We start from the raw sequence: 18,027 nt of genomic DNA on the forward strand, positions 1-18,027 counted from the left end.
ATCACTTATTTGTCATGCAAGAATAAAAATAAATTTCCTAAGAAAGTAAGGCTGAGAACAATGCCAAGTAGTAGAGCAGGCTCCTTACAGACTCAAAAACTAATCAAACATGGTACCCTTAAGAGATGTCCAAACTAGGAATTGGTCAACATAACCATCAACAGATAAAGGCAATGTTTCCGTATACGTTATACTTTTCATCCTTAAGAAGTTGCCATTTGTGACAGCGTGGATGAATCCAGAGGACAGACAAGAAAACTGTCTCAATTACATGTGTAATCTAAATCCAATAGAAGTTTCTACAGAAATCGGTGGCTTCTAGAAACTTGTTGGTAATGGGAAATGGCAAGATTTTAGTTAGATGAAACAAAATTTCACCTAGACAGGAGAAATAACCTCAAGATAATACTTGTGTAACATGATACTACAGGTAATAAAAATGAATTGTGCACTTTAAAATTATTAGAAAGCAAATCTATGGTAGAAAAAAAACCCTTCTCTGTATGACTTTAGTGGTAACCATTCTGCCCTATTCCAGGTAGTTTGTTGGTTCATCCCGTGCCCCGTAGGACCCCTGACAACTGTTTAATTAACTAAGTAGGTCAGTTGGGTCAAAGGTCCGATGGGGTACATGATAAACCAGCAAACTACCTAGAATAGGGGTTATTTCCACATGAGACTGATAGAAGCAAGAATGCTCCCAGGGGGAATAATGGAAACCTAGTCCAGGAATATGAAGTATGATAAAAGGCATGAGTATGTGAAAGGACATGCCCATGAGGAGTCAAGTGCTTATCTTAGAGCATGAGGAAAGCAGCCAAGGGTGCAGAGATAAGAGCAGGCACACCTTGCCAACCTGATTTATGACTGTTCATGGCACAAAAGAGTAACTCTGCCTGATACCCATCTAATTACCAATGTTGATAATGGAGCTACTTGCAAAAGTAGTGCCATTTCTAAAGGAGAACACACTTGAAAACCAAGAGAATTTTTTTCTTTCCCAATGCGGAAAAAAAAAAAAAAAAAAAAAAACTTGGTTTGAACGATCAGAAAGGGCTCGTTAGTAGAGATCCAAGAGTGAGGTGTGCTGACATCTTGTGCAACAACCTACATGCCACAGTAGATGATGTCATCTGTATATGCTTATAAATGGAGCAAAGCTTCAGGGGCAGCTGAGCAATTTATCCGCGCCAATACCCAGTGCTTCAAGAATGGCTGTCTCAGTACTTCGGCTGACACTTGCCCTGGCAATGTGTGCCTTAATCCTGACCTGCCATGCAGGTAAGTGCTCATGATCACAGCGCGTGGACTGAGTAGCAGACAGCAGTGAAGGGAAGAAGCTGACAATAATCCAGAACATGGAAGCCTTTGGACATCACAGAAAGAACAGAACAAGAACTGCAACTAAGATTTTCATTAAAATTTGTTTCCGTTATTGACTCAATCCTATGTGAATGTATGATGACTTTATATGAAGTTTGGAATGCACACGTAAATAAGCATTCCTAGGATATAGTGACACTACTAAGTTGCTAGTTCTTTGAGGGCTGGAGTCCATGTTACTTTTTCATGATTGTAACAAATAATTTTCAGTTGTGAAAAATATGTATTGTAGAATAAGACTCCTATGCCTGCTTGCACCTCTAACCAGAAACGTGACTTCAGGCATGCTATTTAACTTGTTTAGCCCTGACATGTAAAAGGACACATTAACAGTTAACTTTCGTAGAAAGGTATCACAAAAATTAAATAGAAAAGACAAGGCAAAATAGTACCTGGTTGATAATAAGTACCCAGTAAATATTAACTCTAAGTGTTAATAGTTACAAACTTCTAGAGTATCACAGAAATCCTATTAAGTGAACACTTAATTAACCTGTAAAAACACAGGTGATAAAACTGAGGTTACACAGGTAAAGTGACAGGAGCATAGATACAGGAAGAAGTATTGCTAGATTCCTTTTATTTATAGCTGAGCATGTATTTTATCATATCTGCTTAAGTACATAGAGCATGACAAGATGGCAGGTAGTTTTTTGGTTGTTTTATTTTTGTTTTGTCTTGTTTGTTGCCAATGTTAGTAATGGATTGTTGGTAAAAGATTGTGTGGTTTTAACTTATAGCTATTTGGAATGATGGGTCAGAAAACAAGGAGAATGCAAATTTGGTAAGAGTCCTTTGAATGTAATTTGATAGAACTTATTTCCTTGGGCCACAGTCAGTCTGCTGATGTAACATAGAGCCTGACATTCCCAACAGGATTACTCTAGCCTTGATACTGTGCTCACTTTATTCCTAACACCATAGTGATATGAAACGTGAAGTTTTTATCCCATAGATCAACTCTCTGTTCAACTTCTCACAAACTCTGAAAACATGGCTCAATTGGTTCACTACTTGGAAGGCCCATTTCTTCATCTGTTAAACGCAAAAATTATTCACCTCATGGTTATAACCATTCTATACTACAAAAACTGTACTGAAATCAGCAATAATCTTTGTTCAGAATTTCAAAATCCCATTGACTAAGAAATTCAGACCACTATGTAATGAAAGTAAAGGGTATTCCATATCATATTTGAAAACAAAATTTTGTAAATGTTGGATTTATTTTGAAATTCAGTTACACAGAAAGAGCAAGAACATGCACACGCATGTACACAAGAGATTGAGAGAAGCACTTTTTCTACCTCTAGCTCAGTCCCCAAATGCCCATAAGAGTAGGACAGGGTCACAAAAAGCCAGGAGCCCAGAATTGCATCCAGGTCCCCCATATGGATGGAAAGGCTCTGAGCATCCAAGTCACAGTTTGCTGTCTCACTGGAGGCACATCCACAGGTAGCTGTGGAGCAGGTACCCAAACTCAGATACTCCTTGGTACATCCTGTGTCCTAAGTACAGTACCAAATACCCATCCTGACTTAAAGAACCAGTATCTCCTAAGCCACTCAAGGAGAAAGTGCATCATAAAGCATTATTAACAATAATACAGTAAACCCTTACTGTGAGTATACTTTAGGTCTGTACTGTGGTAGGTGATATGTATACACAGCATAGATATATAAAGAAATACTGCAATGGGAAAATGCAGATTGAAACAGAGCAGAAAATAAATAACCTGCCATGCAAACAATCAACAGTTTCGCATTTATTCACTGTCTTTAGAGAACACATGCTTGGACATACTTCTATAAAATATGAACAACATGCTCTATGGAGTTAAAATAAATCCAGGTACAAATCCTAGCTCAGCCCCTTTGTAAATGAGTGACTTTAGATGAGTCATTTTATTTCCCCAAGTATCTACAGTTTCTCTCAGATCTGTGAAACCAAATGGGAGCTGAGCAAGGATTAAAGCAAGTGATGAAAACACTAAGCTAGTTCTTGCACAGCAGGTATCCCACAAATCCAGGTTGTGTGTCCTTCTTGCTGTGATGAAAACAAACCTATCCTAGGCACTGTGGTTGTCTGGCCATGAATATGACAGTCAAGCTTACATTTTTTTTTAAACCTGAACTCTTAGCAAAAACTATATTAGCACAATATTGGCAGCAAAATGAATCCTTCATTAGTATGACGATTACTGGTAATAATTAAATGCAATGATTTGGATTATAGATTCCAGATTATGTTCCTGTCAAATCTTTCATTATGGCATACAAAACAATAAAATGCTTGCAGAATGGGATGACTATTTTTTGCTACTAGTCTCTGTAGGATGCAATTCAAAGGCAAGACTCCTGACACAAGCTGACAGACCCACACGGAAAAGCTAGTTGCACATTCCTCCTCCAAAGTCATGAAAGCATACTGTCTAAGAAACAGAACTTCTTGTCAAAACTGATGGTGAGGCTACCAGATAAAATATGAGACATCCAGATACATTTCAGGAAAGCAATGAACTGATCACTTAGTGGATTAAGTAAATATTGAATATTTCCTGGATCACTCTTCTATTACTAAAGTATCTGTTGTTTACCTAAAATTTAAATTTAACTGAGCATCCTATATTTTTATTTACCAAATCCAGCATCACTAGTTGTCAGGCTACAACAGAATTAAAAAGAGACAAGTGTCCTACCTCATCCTATCACCAGGATCCAAAGAGGCCACAAATAGTGTCACAGCGTCATCCATCTCCTCACCTGAAAAATAAAGACCATGAAAGATAGTCCAAAAAATGTCCAGGACGCTTACACAGCATCACTCTTACCTGCTGGATCCTGGGCCCTCATTCTAAATGGCACCTAATGAAGACTTAAGTATGACAAGCCTGCTCTTACAAAACACGTCTCTTGTTCTCTATGAGCTCATCTGCAAAACAAATATTTCTGTTTCTCAGTCCAATGAGCTAAAAAGTACATACCTGTGACAGTGTTCATGGGGAAAACTCTAATGTGTAGTTACTAATTATAAAACTACTAGGTGATACATAAGTTACAGAATTTCTTTGTCATAACAATTATACATTATAAATCCTATATAATTATGTATCGTAATATATTAAAACATTATACTTGTCAATTTTACCAAGGCAGTGCAAATGATTTAACTTCTCTGTCAAAGACTATCTTCAAAGACTGCCTAAAAATCCAACACTTACTACCAGATGGACATGGCTTTGAATTATCTTTGTCCCTAACTCCATAATTTGGATGTTTTTTTGTTTTTATTTTCACCAGTTTCTATATTAACCATATTCCTGGCTTCTTGTAATAGTCTTCAGATTATATAAACATTATAAACCAAATTAATCTTTTTGGTCCAGAGTTGTGATACGAATCATCCTGTTTCAACATCATGGCAGTTCCGGTTTATTTCTCTAGCCCCTCTCAACCTTGGTTGAAAGTTCCTTTGTTCTTTCTTGACTATCACTGCACATTCTAACTGAAACGACCAGCCTCCTAGATCTGAGGTTTCAGAGAAGGCCCAGCCCTGGGTCAGGCTCCCAGGAACATTCCATCACCTGCTCCTCCCAGGGCTCCTCCTCACTGTCAGGTCCCCAGAAGCCACACCTCCAGGTCCCAGTGAAGCTTAAACGGCCACATCGCCACTTACTGGAGACCAGCTCTAGCTGACTCAAGAGCTTGCAAAGGATGCATGGATCCGCGAGGAAAGGAGGAGGAAAGGGACGAGACGTGGATCATTGCTGCATGGTGCTCGTAAGGGACAACTCAGAAAAGCTGCCTTCTATATTTATACACAGATCATCACAAGCTTTTGCACAACAGCCAATTGTTTCATTTGTACTTCATTATAAAATCAATCCTAAAAACCATTACTATTATTTTACTTCAGAGAAAATATTTTCAACAAGCTATTATCCGTTAAATCTCCTAACCGATCATGCATAAATTACCATCACCTTCACCTCATATTGATTCAGTTGTTTTTTGTTCTTAGTGCTGATTTAATTGTTTTTTTGTTTATTTGTTAAAGGACAATGGAAGGGATCAAGGCAACTCAGCCAATCTACAAACAGAGGGCCTTTACAGGAAACTTCCCTTTATCTTTATAAACTGTTTTCTTTCCCTAAATATAAGTGCCAATATAAGGTAGAAATTTTAAGCCATTTTTTGGGGGGTCACATTTGTCTCCCTTTAGAAATTGCCCTGTATAGTTTCTGCTTTCCGTGGTGAGAAAATAAAATGTGTCATTTCATGTGTTGTAACAGTTCGAGGTGTATGGTGAACAAACTCTTTGTACCTCCATGATTGCCATCTGTTCCAAGATATTGTCAAACCATTTCTTAAGGAAAACATTACTTATATTAGGGCAAGCTTCAGGACAAAGGTGGGCACATAACAGGATGTTTGCAGGCATTGTGGGCTCAATTGTACCATTGTATACTTTTAGCTGTGTGTCATTGCCTTAAGTTGCTAAAGATGCTTTCACCATAACATGATTGATCAGTTTGAGGTGTTATACCAGTTACAGGAATCATTTCACATTTGCAGAAAAACACCACCACCCTCAGGGGAATTCTATGAAATATCAGAGAGGTGATTGAGTGTCCCTACAATGGGGTGAGGAAGCAATGAGGTGACCAGAGACATTCTGCCGGGCCTGCCACGCAGCCAGAAACTCCTCATAGCCTTGCTAAACAAGGAGTGGTGCTTATCACAGACCCATGCCATCCAACCCAACTGTAAGGCTTCCCACAACCACTCCCACTGACTTCCCTCAGTGAGCAATTGCAAGACCTCCGAGCTTCCTTACGGATGACACTTCACAGGCCTCGTCCACGGCCATCACCTCGTAGCCTTCCCAGACAGCCTGCAGTGGGCTGACCGGGTCCATGAGCCTGAAACCCCTCAGGTCCCAGGAAGGGCCATCCACCTATATTCCCACAATCCACTACAGCTGTCACCTTATAGGCACTGAGTCTTGGGCCCAGTTTCTTCTGTCTCAGAACCTGTGCGCTGTCAAGGAAACTGATGTGGCTCTTGGGGACAGAGCGTTTGACAAGGACGACAGACACCTGCAGGCTCCTGTTGGGCATCATCTTGCATTATTAGACTATAAACCCCAGCTGCAAAATCTTCAGAAAAGCCCTCTCTGCCTGCGAGCAGCTACTGGTGCTTGATGCAGATGAAGCTGGTGAGGCCAACGCCACCGTTCAGAACTGTGCGGATCCTGTCTGTCGTGAAGCCCAGCCTTCGGGGACCACAGTCCGAGTGCTCCTCATCGATTTCGTCCTCTCAGACTTGCACACTGCTTCACTGGCCTTGGCGATAGCAGCCGCTGTAGGCCTCGCATGGAGAAGGTGGTTCCCTGGGCGAAACCATCGCACTTCAGCACCCACCCTCCCCCCGCAGGCGGCCAGTGGTCCCGTCGCTTCCAGGGGCAGAGAAGCCGCGTACACACTGCGCATGCGCACCAGGCACGTCGCTACGTCCACCACGCAGCCTGGCGGAAGCCGGCGCCTCTGGGGAGGCGGAAGGCTAATGGACGCTGCCGAACGGAACAGGTCTGACACTGAGGAACAGCCCCAAGGACGTGTGGCAGGGTAGCTGTGCTTTCCAAACAGCTTTTAAGTCTCAGGCTTAATTTTTTTTTAATGGTTAAGTTAGGATAATAATTTGGTTTACCTCATGGAGTTGTTGGAAGAGCGAATCCAAAACAACGCAAGGAGATTGCCTGTCATAGGTGTGTGCTCAACATTTGTCTTTATTTTCGTATTTACTTTCTAGACACAGGGAGTACGTGAAAAAGCAGACGCGAGCAGGGCCAGCGCCGAGGCCTGACAGACTAATGCTCTGTCAGCACTGGCCATACTACATGGGCACCGGTTCTAATCCCGGCAGCTCCACTTCCTATCCAGCTCCCTGCTTGTGACCTGGGAAAGCAGTGGAGGACAACCCAAAGCCTTGGGACCCTGCACCCACATGGGAGACCTGGAGGAAGTTCCTGGTTCCTGGCTTTGGGCCGACCCAGCTCTGACCATTGCAGCCATTTGGGGAGTAAACTGACAGATGGAAGCTCTCTAATCCTGAAGTTCCAAATAAAATAAATCAATCTTTAAAAAATAAATAAATAAAATAAAGGTGACATGGAAAAGCCAGGCTTTCTATGTCTCTGTCCTGCTCCATGTGTTAAGCAGCTGTTTTCCACTGAGAAAAATCTGTGAGCTTTTGTCATCCACAAAATGCAGGCAGTGCCTACCTGGATATACATATGTGCCAGTTGTTTGTTTATTTGAGTAAATGAAACAAAGCACATGAGACTTCAACCAAGTGGGCATTAATTAAATGTTCAACAAACACAACTACAGCAGGCTGCACGGTGAGTGGGTGTACCCTTGCCTTAGGGACTTCCTGAATGGAAGATACAATTTCCCTTATTGTTATGCAAAATCACCTCCGAAACTGTTTTGTTTTCCAGATGACAAACCCGAGGACAAACCAGATAAGAAGCCAGAGGACTCAGGCAAAAACCCAGAGCCAGATTTCCCCAAATTCCTAAACATCCTGGGCACAGAAATCATTGAGAATGCGTTTGACTTCATCCTGCGCTCCATGAGAAGGGGAACGTAAGCACTGAGTCCTTGCTTATGTCCAGTTCCTGATTGGTAACTAATACAACACATTAAAATGTTTGTGAAACGGTTTGTGGCCTATGACCATACAGTATTTTTTTCATCAAAAAAAAATAAATTCCCCTGAACTGTTTGCGAGGGAGAGCACATGACTATCCATGACTATTCCATAAAACGTATCTAATACTCTCAGGATCAGAGAGAGATTGGGAAGAGCAGGGACACAAAGCTAAATGCTAGTCCTGGTCACCTGTTGGTTTTGGACAAGGACTGGGAGGACCCATCCAGTCAAACACGGAGATTTCTGTAGTCGAGGCAAGGGGCAGTGATGGTGGTGACTGTGTCATGAGTCTCTGGCTGTTTTGTAGCAGGGTTGTCAGAGACCGCACCCAATCTCTCTGTTCAGATAATCTAGGCCTCAGCAGAAGCCTTTGCTTTGATCCCAAGGGGTCCCATGAGTGAGACGTGACCCCTCCAGCAGCCTTCCCAGCGTTCTCAGCCTGCTTCCCGGCCCCGGGGCCCAGTTCCCAGCACAGTTTATCCCAGCCCCTGTAGCTCTGAATTTATATCACAGCCTCACTGTACTCCACGTTAATCTCCCAAACGTGTTTCTTAAGAACAAATTCACTTTTTAAAACTTACAAATGCTTTCCACTTCCTCCTGTCTAGGCTTCTGCTCTCTAACTCCTTCATAGATCCCCCAGTGAGGTGTGTTACTCACCTGATTCACAGTCCTCTGGAGAAATGTGTAAAGAAAGGTTCCTCCATCTTGTGTCTTCCCGAGAACAGTGTTCTGGGCATGCATTTTTAACAAGTTCCCCAGGTGATTCTAATGGACAGCAAATTCTTGAAAGCCTGCCCTTGATCAGATGTTTTGAGTTACATTGATGTTGCTTGAAAGTTCTGCACAGCCTTGAAATTTGTGTTTGTTTAAATTTGTGCTTGTTTCAGTGAGTGGGAATTTTAAAAGATTTTTTTTAACTACTATGAGTCATTTTCGGAAAAGGACTTGCTTGTAATACTGGCTCTGTCGCTTCTCAGCCGCTTGGCCAGGATCAAGTTCAGTAACCATTGCTTTGCCTCAGTCATTACAGATCACCTGCCTGGAGAAGAGTCTTCTCCACAGTTAAAACTCTTTTCCTTTTTGTTGTGACATTTCCTACTGTGGTGGTTTTGCAGCTACCAGCTTCCCATGGCTGTTCATGTCAACAAGAAGGAAACAATAAGGCTGAGAATAATACTCATTACATATAAAGTATAGTTTAGATTGCAGTTGACTCAATATTGTTTTGGTAACTTCGTAGTAAAGGCAGGAATTGGAGCAGTAATAGTTCTCTCAGTCCTTACTTGGGATATTTCACACATGTAAAAATGGCACATTTTTCTCAGTGCTCACCCTGAGAGTTGCCTGTGTGTCATTTGCTCCAGGCACAGAACAGGGCCTTGACTTGACTATTTCGCTTCTCCCTCCTATTATGATGCTAAACGATCGTTGTGCTGCAGCTGGTTGCAGTCATCTCAAGCTCCCAGCCTTCGCTCTCATTTCTGGCTGAAATATTCTTTCCTTTCTTGTGTCTATGGCTTGGGCCTGCAGCACATCCAGAAGTCACCTCCCCAGACAGTTGTTGTATGACTGTCCATATTAATACTGTCTCCTTCCAGTCACATCTTCTATTATTCTGTGTCACTTCACCTGGTCATAGTTTCATTATAACATATGTTGCCATCTGGAATTGTTTATTCTTAATCATGAAGCTAGGTGAAAGTAAAGACTCCATGTCTGCATTTCACTGTGACAGCACGGTGCATAGCCCATACTATCAGATACCCAGGAAATAATTGTTGGATTTAATTAGTGAAGGAAAGAGATCCTGGAGATCAGATCTAAAGCTCCACTGCCCCGTTTGAATGAAGATCCTGAAAGATCTTTGCGCTGACTCAGGAAAATAAATTTGGTACTAGAATCAGAACCTGAAAGAGCTGTGACTCTAGTCCAGGTGAAGACCATAAACATAATGGAGGGTGGGGCATGGGAGACCATCAAAATACATTACTGGCCACTGTGTATGTGCAAAGTAGGGACAGGCACATTAAGGAAATTTCCAGACTAGAAATTTCCTTCTCAAATAATTTTTAGTCTAGAGTATAAATGGACTAAACCAGTGCAATTATAATGAAGAACTCCCCCTAGGCTAAATGTTAGCCAAATATCAAAAAAATTATTTCTAGTGAATGGAGCTGTGCCTGTGTGCTTAGGCAGGTGTTTATGGGAAAAGTAAGATGGAATCGGGGCCTGGAATGAGATTTGATTAAAAAGAATGAGAAGAATGGTAGAAATTCATTTTTAAAAAATGGAAATTGTGTTTTATTCACTTCAGTGTATCTACTGCCTAAATCACACGTCATACACGTAATAACTGCGAGGTAAGTGCTGCTGTGGCAGTGAGCAGGCCAGGGAGCTGCCTCCACGTCCTTGTGCTTTGACCGTAGAGCTGTGCTGACTGTATCCTGCCTAACACCGTTCCCAGATGTATGCTTACTTAACTCGTTGCACTTGCGGAGGTGGGCGGTGCTAATCCTCGTGAATATCCTTGCCTCCGCCTCCCCGCGTGCACCTGGACTTCTTTGACGTGCATACATCTAGTCCTCTCCCAAACTGAGGGGGAAACCTGTGTATTTGACTTTGTCGTGTGCTTGTTTCTTAAATATCATTATGTTTTAACGTTCCAAATGCCTCGTTTCTTACATTGTAGCCTCCACATTGGGAATATTTCATATAGTCTATTGAATTTCCAGGTGATACTGTTGTTACACTACTCCTTCCAAGCTTCATAGTGAAATAACTGTTTGCTTAAAAACAAAACAAAAATATTTCTGTTTAGTTTTGGTCAGTACTTGCAAGTCAGTGTCTAAAATCCAAGTCCATCCCTGGCTTAGAAGTCTGCCCGTTCTTGTTCCGGCAGTCCACATCACTGCCCACTCAGAATTCATAACCTTGCGATCTGCGCTTATCACCATCTTCGTCCACTTGCTAAATAGTCTAATCTTAATTATTTTTCCTATACCATTCGTTTTCTTCAATTTCACTGAATAGTTTTTGTAAACAAGCTGTTAGTCATGTCTCTCCTAAGTTTTTAAATTATATTGATGACCATTTTCAGTTGTCTCTTCTCCATTATCTAACTCCTACCTAAGCAGCTTATTAAAAACACAAATTTAGTTATATTATTGACATGTTTGAAATCTCTTGCGTGAATTCTCAGTGCCTAAAAGCAGGAGAAATGCATTAGGTCCTTCTCTAATGCAAATGTGTCTTTCACTTCTATCTTTGACGCATCCGGGCACTTGATGGACAAACACTTGACTGTCCCCAGTGAGAGGTGATTTTTGTTTTCAGACAAACTCATGTGCGCTTTCTGTCATTATTTCCTGTCCTGAGAAGCCATTCTTATTCTGTTAACGTAGCAGATCTGACCATTTCCTGAAGTTTTTAAATAGTTATCTGAAGAAGTCACAACTGCCCTGTAGTTAGAAAATTCAGTATTTGGGGTCTGGCGCGATAGCCTAGTGGTTAAAGTCCTTGTCTTGAATGCACCAGGATCCCATACAGGCGCCGGTTCTAATCCCGGTGGCCCTGCTTCCCATCCAACTCCCTGCCTATAGCCTGGGAAAGCAGTCAAGGACAGCCCAAAGCTTTGGGACGCTGCACCCACTCTGGGAGACCCAGAAGAAGCTTCTGGCTCTTGGCTTCAGATTGGCTCAGCTCAGCAGTTGCGACTGCTTGGGGAGTGAACCATTGGATGGAAGAGCTTCCTCTCTGTCTCTTCTTCTCTCTGCTTTTACAATAAAAATAAATAAATCTTTAAAAAATGCAATCCTAAAATAAACTTTAAAATAAAAAGAAAATTCAGTGTTTGTAGCTCTGTAATTCACATTGCTTTGTAGAAATTCTCAGAAGTTTTCATGTTTTTAGGAACTATTTGTACTTGAATGTATCTGTTTTCTCCGACACATGATAATCTCTTTACAAACTGCATTTTAGTCATCTTTTACCTTCTTTTGAATCTGCCCTGGCACCCACTGCTTGAGCAGAGAAGTGTAGTGTTGCAGGTGTTTGGTAATTACTAGAGAGCTAGGTTTTAAAGGTCACTTTAAAAGATGTCAGCAGTGATTTGGGTAAGTGACTAAATCTTTATTCTCACAGGTTTTTTTTTTTTTCAAATATAAGCACAGATAAAAATGTATTAGGAAACATCCATATTAATTCATTCCAGATGCCAGGCACCGTTCTAAGTTCTGGAGATGTTTTTATGAACAAATAACTTTTGAGAGTTAATATATGAAGATAAATTCAAGCAATAGTTTTATTGGTGGGTTCAAAAAGAGAATTATGCGTAAATGGCTTGCCAGGTATGACTACTGTAGGCATCTGCTCTAATTTCCTTCTGAGATGGGAACCCTGAGGAAGAATACTATGACTCAAATGTTATTAAACACCTTAGTGATCATTCTTGACACTTCTGTTCACTCTAAATCATAATTTATTATTTTTTCTTTTCAAGAGGATATGTGGAATTTGATGATAATCCATAAGAACATTCATCAAAGTGACCTGCCAAGGTGATTTTAATTTACAATTTACAACTAAATTAATAATTTATTAGAGCCTACAAAAAGGATCTTTCTGGTTTTATGTAATGATTTTTATTGTGCAGGCTTACATTCAAGAAAAAAAAAAGGACATTTAAACATTCTTTCTTTGTTCTTATTTTATTCTGTTTTCTTAAAGATTAATTTTAACTACATATAATTTTATTATATCAAAGTTGCCAGCTTAATAATTGTGTAATGATATCAGTAAACCCTGATAAGAGATTTGGTTCCTGTCACAATTCTGCTAAGAACTTCTTTATGAAAGTCCAGCCTGTGAAATGAGGGCCTAGAATGCACTGAAGATGTGCAAGCATGTAGCCATGGGGAAAGTGTAATTATGGAACTCAGTTTGAAAAGGAAGGATGAACAGTTTCTCTGTCCTGTGCCGCCAGATTTTTACACTTTATTTTGAGTGCTCAGAAATGCCTACCTTTACTTAACACATCCCCTTTACTTAATTCATCTCCGTATTTTTTTAAAGACCATGACAGAGTTATTGAATTTTACTGTCAGTCATGGGATAAATTGGTTATTACGTCTTTTAGGCATTAAACAAAGTGCTGGATATGTGGTGCTTAACTCATAATGGTCATAAAAAATAAGTATGCCACTTTTCAGTTTTACAAACAAAGAAAAAAGGCTTAGGGGGATTAATTAGCATGGCCCTGTTAACAAAGAAAAGAAAAGGATTCGAACTCAGCTTCCTAACCCCAGAGTCTATGCTTTGTCTCAAAGCCATAGCACTGTTGGAAGCAAATCGAAAGAACATAGAGAGTGGTAAGCTGTGTAATCTTTGCCATTCTGTGGTAGGCACATGGAAATAAACAAAAATACAAATAAAATTAATAAACTCATTTAACAGTTACATTTCCATGGAATCACATAATAAAAATCAAGTCATTCATTTTAGAATTAAACGCTTTCTGCAGTCTAGAAAATTTAGCCCAAGTTCTGGGTGTTTGATATATTAAGACAGACAAATAGATAGCTCATGCTTCTCCCAGCAACGTTTTTTTTCCACATATTTCTTTAATGCTTTCTTCATCAGTGACTACTAATTGTCAGACTTTTGTCAGTGCTACCAAGATGGATAACACTGGCAGGCGACTGAGAAGTTCAAAGTCAAGACTACCACCTATTATGACGTACTCCACCACTACAAGAAGGAATGCTAAAATTATGTATTAAAGCGCCCTGGTGATGCCTTGGGGATAACAGAAGAAGGAACAACACCGTGAATAAGCATTTAGCATTCTAAACATCCTAGAAAGAATATGCTCTGTTCTCAAACGAGTAGAAAACAGCATTAAGGGAAACACTTTTCCTACGAGTTGGACTCGTAATTAATCTGAACCCCTCTCAGCCTGTGCTCAACTACATTGTCATGGTCTGCAAAATTTCACCTGTTGTTCTACATCACTTAAAACCTCTTTGTGCTTTAAGCCATTTGGCTTCTTCAAGTGTAAATTTTCTTGCACACACACACACGATGTCAAAAGAACAGATAGGAAAGTAATTCCTAAACACTTCATTTCTGCACAAATTTACTAGATTAAGAAAAGTGTACAGTGGACATGCTTAGATATACTGAGTCAGAACTGCGCAGGCAGAAACTAGTAAAAGTAAAAAGAAACTTCTTGTAGTGAAAAATTTCAATGAAATATATGAATCATTTTATTCTTATGTTCGTGCATTTTCCATTCATCCTTGCTGCTGATTCTTTTCTTGTATGCCTTGAGCTTTTGTGTTTATTGTTGCTCATCCAGTTCATCAATTATATGTTATATTTGATTTCATTATAAATCTTTCACATTTAAGAAGGCAGAAGCAAATGTTTTAAAGAAAAAAGTCCTGTATTTTTTTTGCCTTAAGCCTGTTCTCAGTGGTAATTGCTTCCCTCTCTTTGACTTGTGTTCCTAAGGGCACACCTGTCTGACTCCTGGACAGTCCAAGGTCAGTCAAGTCCTGCTTTTCCACGTCTTCCCCTCAAGCCCTTCAGGAGAGAAAACACAGAGCAGCTGCTAGCAAGTTCTTAGGCATCAGTCTCTGGCTTCAACTGAACTTCAATCATGTTAGATACCCCAACTTTGTAATTTTGCTTCTAGAAAGAATAAATGTGTCTTCTTTGACGTCACATAATGAACAGAGAGAGATTGTGTGAGTAAAACTAGCTTTTCCTGGGCATTTTGGAAATTCTTAAGGGTATAAACACACACATACTCACTCACTCACTCACTGTTAGCCTGGATAGCCAAAGAGTGATTCGAAATAGAAAACTAAAACCTAGATAAAGTAATAAGGACAGTAAGTGACACATTTGGTCTGGACTCCAAAAAGCAAATTCTTAATTCTTGAAAATACAGGAAGTTTCAGAATTTAAGAAGTTTGTGTATCTTTTTGGAAAGTCTTTCAACAGTGTCTGAGCCCATTCTTCTGAACTAATAAAAACTTTTTTTTCTGAAGATTTTTACTATTCTCATATTATTCTCATAATAGCATAATATGGGCCCAGTGCGATAGCCTAGCAGCTAAAGTCCTTGCCTCACAAGCGCCAGGATCCCATATGGGCACTGGCTCATATCCCGGCAACCTGCTTCCCATCCAGCTCCGTGCTTGTGGCCTGGGAAAGCAGTCGAGGACGGCCCAAAGCCTTGGGACCCTGCACCGGTGTGGGACACCTGGAAGAAGTGCCTGGCGTCTGGCTTCAGATCAGCGCAATTCCAGCCGTTGTGGCCACTCAGGGATTGAATCAACAGACGGAGGATCCTCCTCTCTGTATATCTGACTTCCCAATAAAAACAAAATAAATATTTAAATAAAAAAGAAGAATCCTTGTAATCCCTCTTCTGCATTGTAGTGAGCTGGGTTCTTAGCAGCCCTTACTCTGGTTCTTGTCTGGTCACCAAAAGTAAAATTTAACTTAAATGATCCACAACTAACTAATGTGGGCAAAAGAATACAAAAGCAGTAATAGACCAAGATGTCAGTTAAGACAGAGTTGTAGTCTAGAAAAACAAAAGCTGTGAGCTCCCAGGAGTCCAGGGTCGCAGACGCCAATCCTGAAAACAACTCCAATTTGAATAAATATTTTGTTTGCTGTGTGCTTGTTTTTTTTTCTTCGCCAGAATAGGTGTGCATCCAACACAACAGAACTTTAGAGCTAAGAATGAATGCCACCTATATTCATAAATGTCTGTTACCTTTTGTAAAAATTCAATTTATGTTATGTATTTTCTCAGAAATATGGTAATTTCAAACAGCGCATACCCCTTTTATCCAGGTTAGCTAAGGCGTCCGTTACAAGCAGGATCTGACGTGCAGACGCTTCTGCTACAAAACGTGGGTGCCAGAAATTCCTTTTCGGCTTTTTTGAGATGATGATTTGTGCCTGGAGGGTACATACACTCATTGTACTTGTATCAGTCAACAGACTGCTTAGGTGTGAGAAACTTGCCCTCCAGGAATGTCCGCCTTTGCATCCTCCCGTGTGTTAGGAATTTTCAAATCACTCTGTCATGTAAGGTGGGGTGGGGGGAAGTCGCAAATCAGCGCTGGATTTGGTCCCGGCTGTGCAGCAGCCATCTCCCATCTCAGCAATCTGTAGAGATCTGGACGCTTTCCCCTTCGCTTCACCAGCGTGTTTCCTCTGCTAACCCCTCATTGCCTTCTTTCCCTCCTCTCCAGTAAGACCCAGCTCTGCAGTCAGTAAGGTTTTACAAGTCAAGTCTTTTTCATCTACCTGGTGTTTTTCTTGTGTGATCCTTTCACACGATCGTTTCACTATGATCTATCATATCACGATGGTACTTTCTTCATATGACAGGTGAAAAGGAAGATGATTGACATCATGTTGAATATGGTAAAGTCAATAGAAGCAACTAGCTTGTTAAGCCTTCAGCATAGTATTTCTCCCATGAATCCGTCAGGACACAGTCCACACCATCACTCGTCTGTCTTTACTGCTAAATCCCTGCCATGACTTGCATACTTGCTGGCAATTGCATGTTGTATTTCACCTAAATTCCAACTAGGGAAAGTATCTTTTTAAGTGAAATTCAAATCATAACAGTTCCTCCTGCCATTTCTCATCATATTGTGAGCCAATAACTGCATTTTTAAATTTCTTAATATTGGTGGCTTCGATCCTGTTTGTTACCTGTTTCCCATCGTTCTCTTACTTCTTACTCCCTTTCTCTTTCCATTCCAGGCACACTGGGGTCCTTGAGGGCCTGTTTTGTTCCTGGGGCCTTGGATTTGCTCTTCCCTGTGTCTAAAATACTCTCCTGGAACATAACTACTTGGCTTGCTTCCGCACTTCTATGTCTTTTTCTCAGCTGTCGCCAGTGAGGCCTTCATTTATCACTTCACTGAAGATTACATGTTCTAGCCCAGCAATTCCTGTTTCCTTTGGTTGCTTTATTTCTTATGCATAACATTCATTTTTTAACAGTGTTAAAAACTTGACTTATTTTGTTCCTTTTTATTCCTACTTCTATTAGGAGTTTGAACTTCCACAAGCAGTTGTGCCCATCTTGTGCAGTGTTCCTAGCACACTGGTGATCCATTGAAACAGTGTCTAGTAGAAAGTAGCTACTCATATGTATTATTTTTGCATTAAGCAAAGAAATTTAAATCAGGGAATATTGATAAGTCCTACTTAATGATAGGGCAATATTGAAAGTCTTTAGAGTTCTTTCCTTTAATTAGCTCATAGTCTCAATGCGTAAGATATGAGCATAGTGACAGCTAGATATGTTGAGCATTGTGTGGTCTAACATGAGCGCATCGCCAGCTAGCCACATTCAGCATGGTGTGATATAACAGAAGCACAGGCCTGAGAACATAGAGCTAGGATAAATAGCCATTCCTACCCGCTCCGGAGCTCTGGGAAGACTTCTTAGCAGAATATTTGAAGCATGTGTTGACAGATGATAAAAAGATTTGAAGACATGCAAAAGAAGGTGGAAGGATGATTCAGCCTTGGGAAAGCAGAAACCAAAGCTCAGAGTGTGCCAATGCGTGGCATTCAGGGATGGCCCTAGAGCCCTTCACACCTACATACCATTGTTAAGAAGCAGGAACAATAGGGCACTTCCCAGGCTTGTCCTTTCATAAATGTTGTGTTTAATCCTCACTCCAAACGCAAGAATTCAATGTTAGTTCAATATTAACCCTTTTTGACATGTTTCAGGTGAGACCCTAAAATGTGAGGAATATGCCCAAGATCTACCAGATCACTAATGATGCAATCTGAACCTGAGGAAATATCTGTGTGACTCTAAAGCTCTCAATTTAACTACTTATTAAGTCTTGTATAGAATTTCTTCTTACTGCTT

General features: G+C 40.5%; 1 protein-coding gene across 2 annotated transcripts in view; it reads left to right on the top strand.

Moving 5' to 3' along the window:
* Window positions 1-1,185: 1,185 nt before the first annotated feature.
* Window positions 1,186-18,027, top strand: part of C19H5orf46 (chromosome 19 C5orf46 homolog) — a 37,405-nt gene continuing 20,563 nt past the window's right edge. Inside the window, exons 1-2 of one of the 2 annotated variants that reach the window (XM_058677770.1) lie at window positions 1,186-1,281; window positions 7,885-8,032. In XM_058677770.1, coding sequence (XP_058533753.1) covers window positions 1,212-1,281; window positions 7,885-8,032 — 218 coding nt within the window. In that variant the 5' untranslated portion in view covers window positions 1,186-1,211. Of the gene's footprint in view, window positions 1,282-7,006; window positions 7,150-7,884; window positions 8,033-18,027 lie in introns of those variants that run through there. The other variant, XM_058677772.1, reaches the window with a different exon arrangement.

Source organism: Ochotona princeps, chromosome 19 (assembly GCF_030435755.1).
Source record: "Ochotona princeps isolate mOchPri1 chromosome 19, mOchPri1.hap1, whole genome shotgun sequence".
Taxonomy (NCBI): domain Eukaryota; kingdom Metazoa; phylum Chordata; class Mammalia; order Lagomorpha; family Ochotonidae; genus Ochotona; species Ochotona princeps.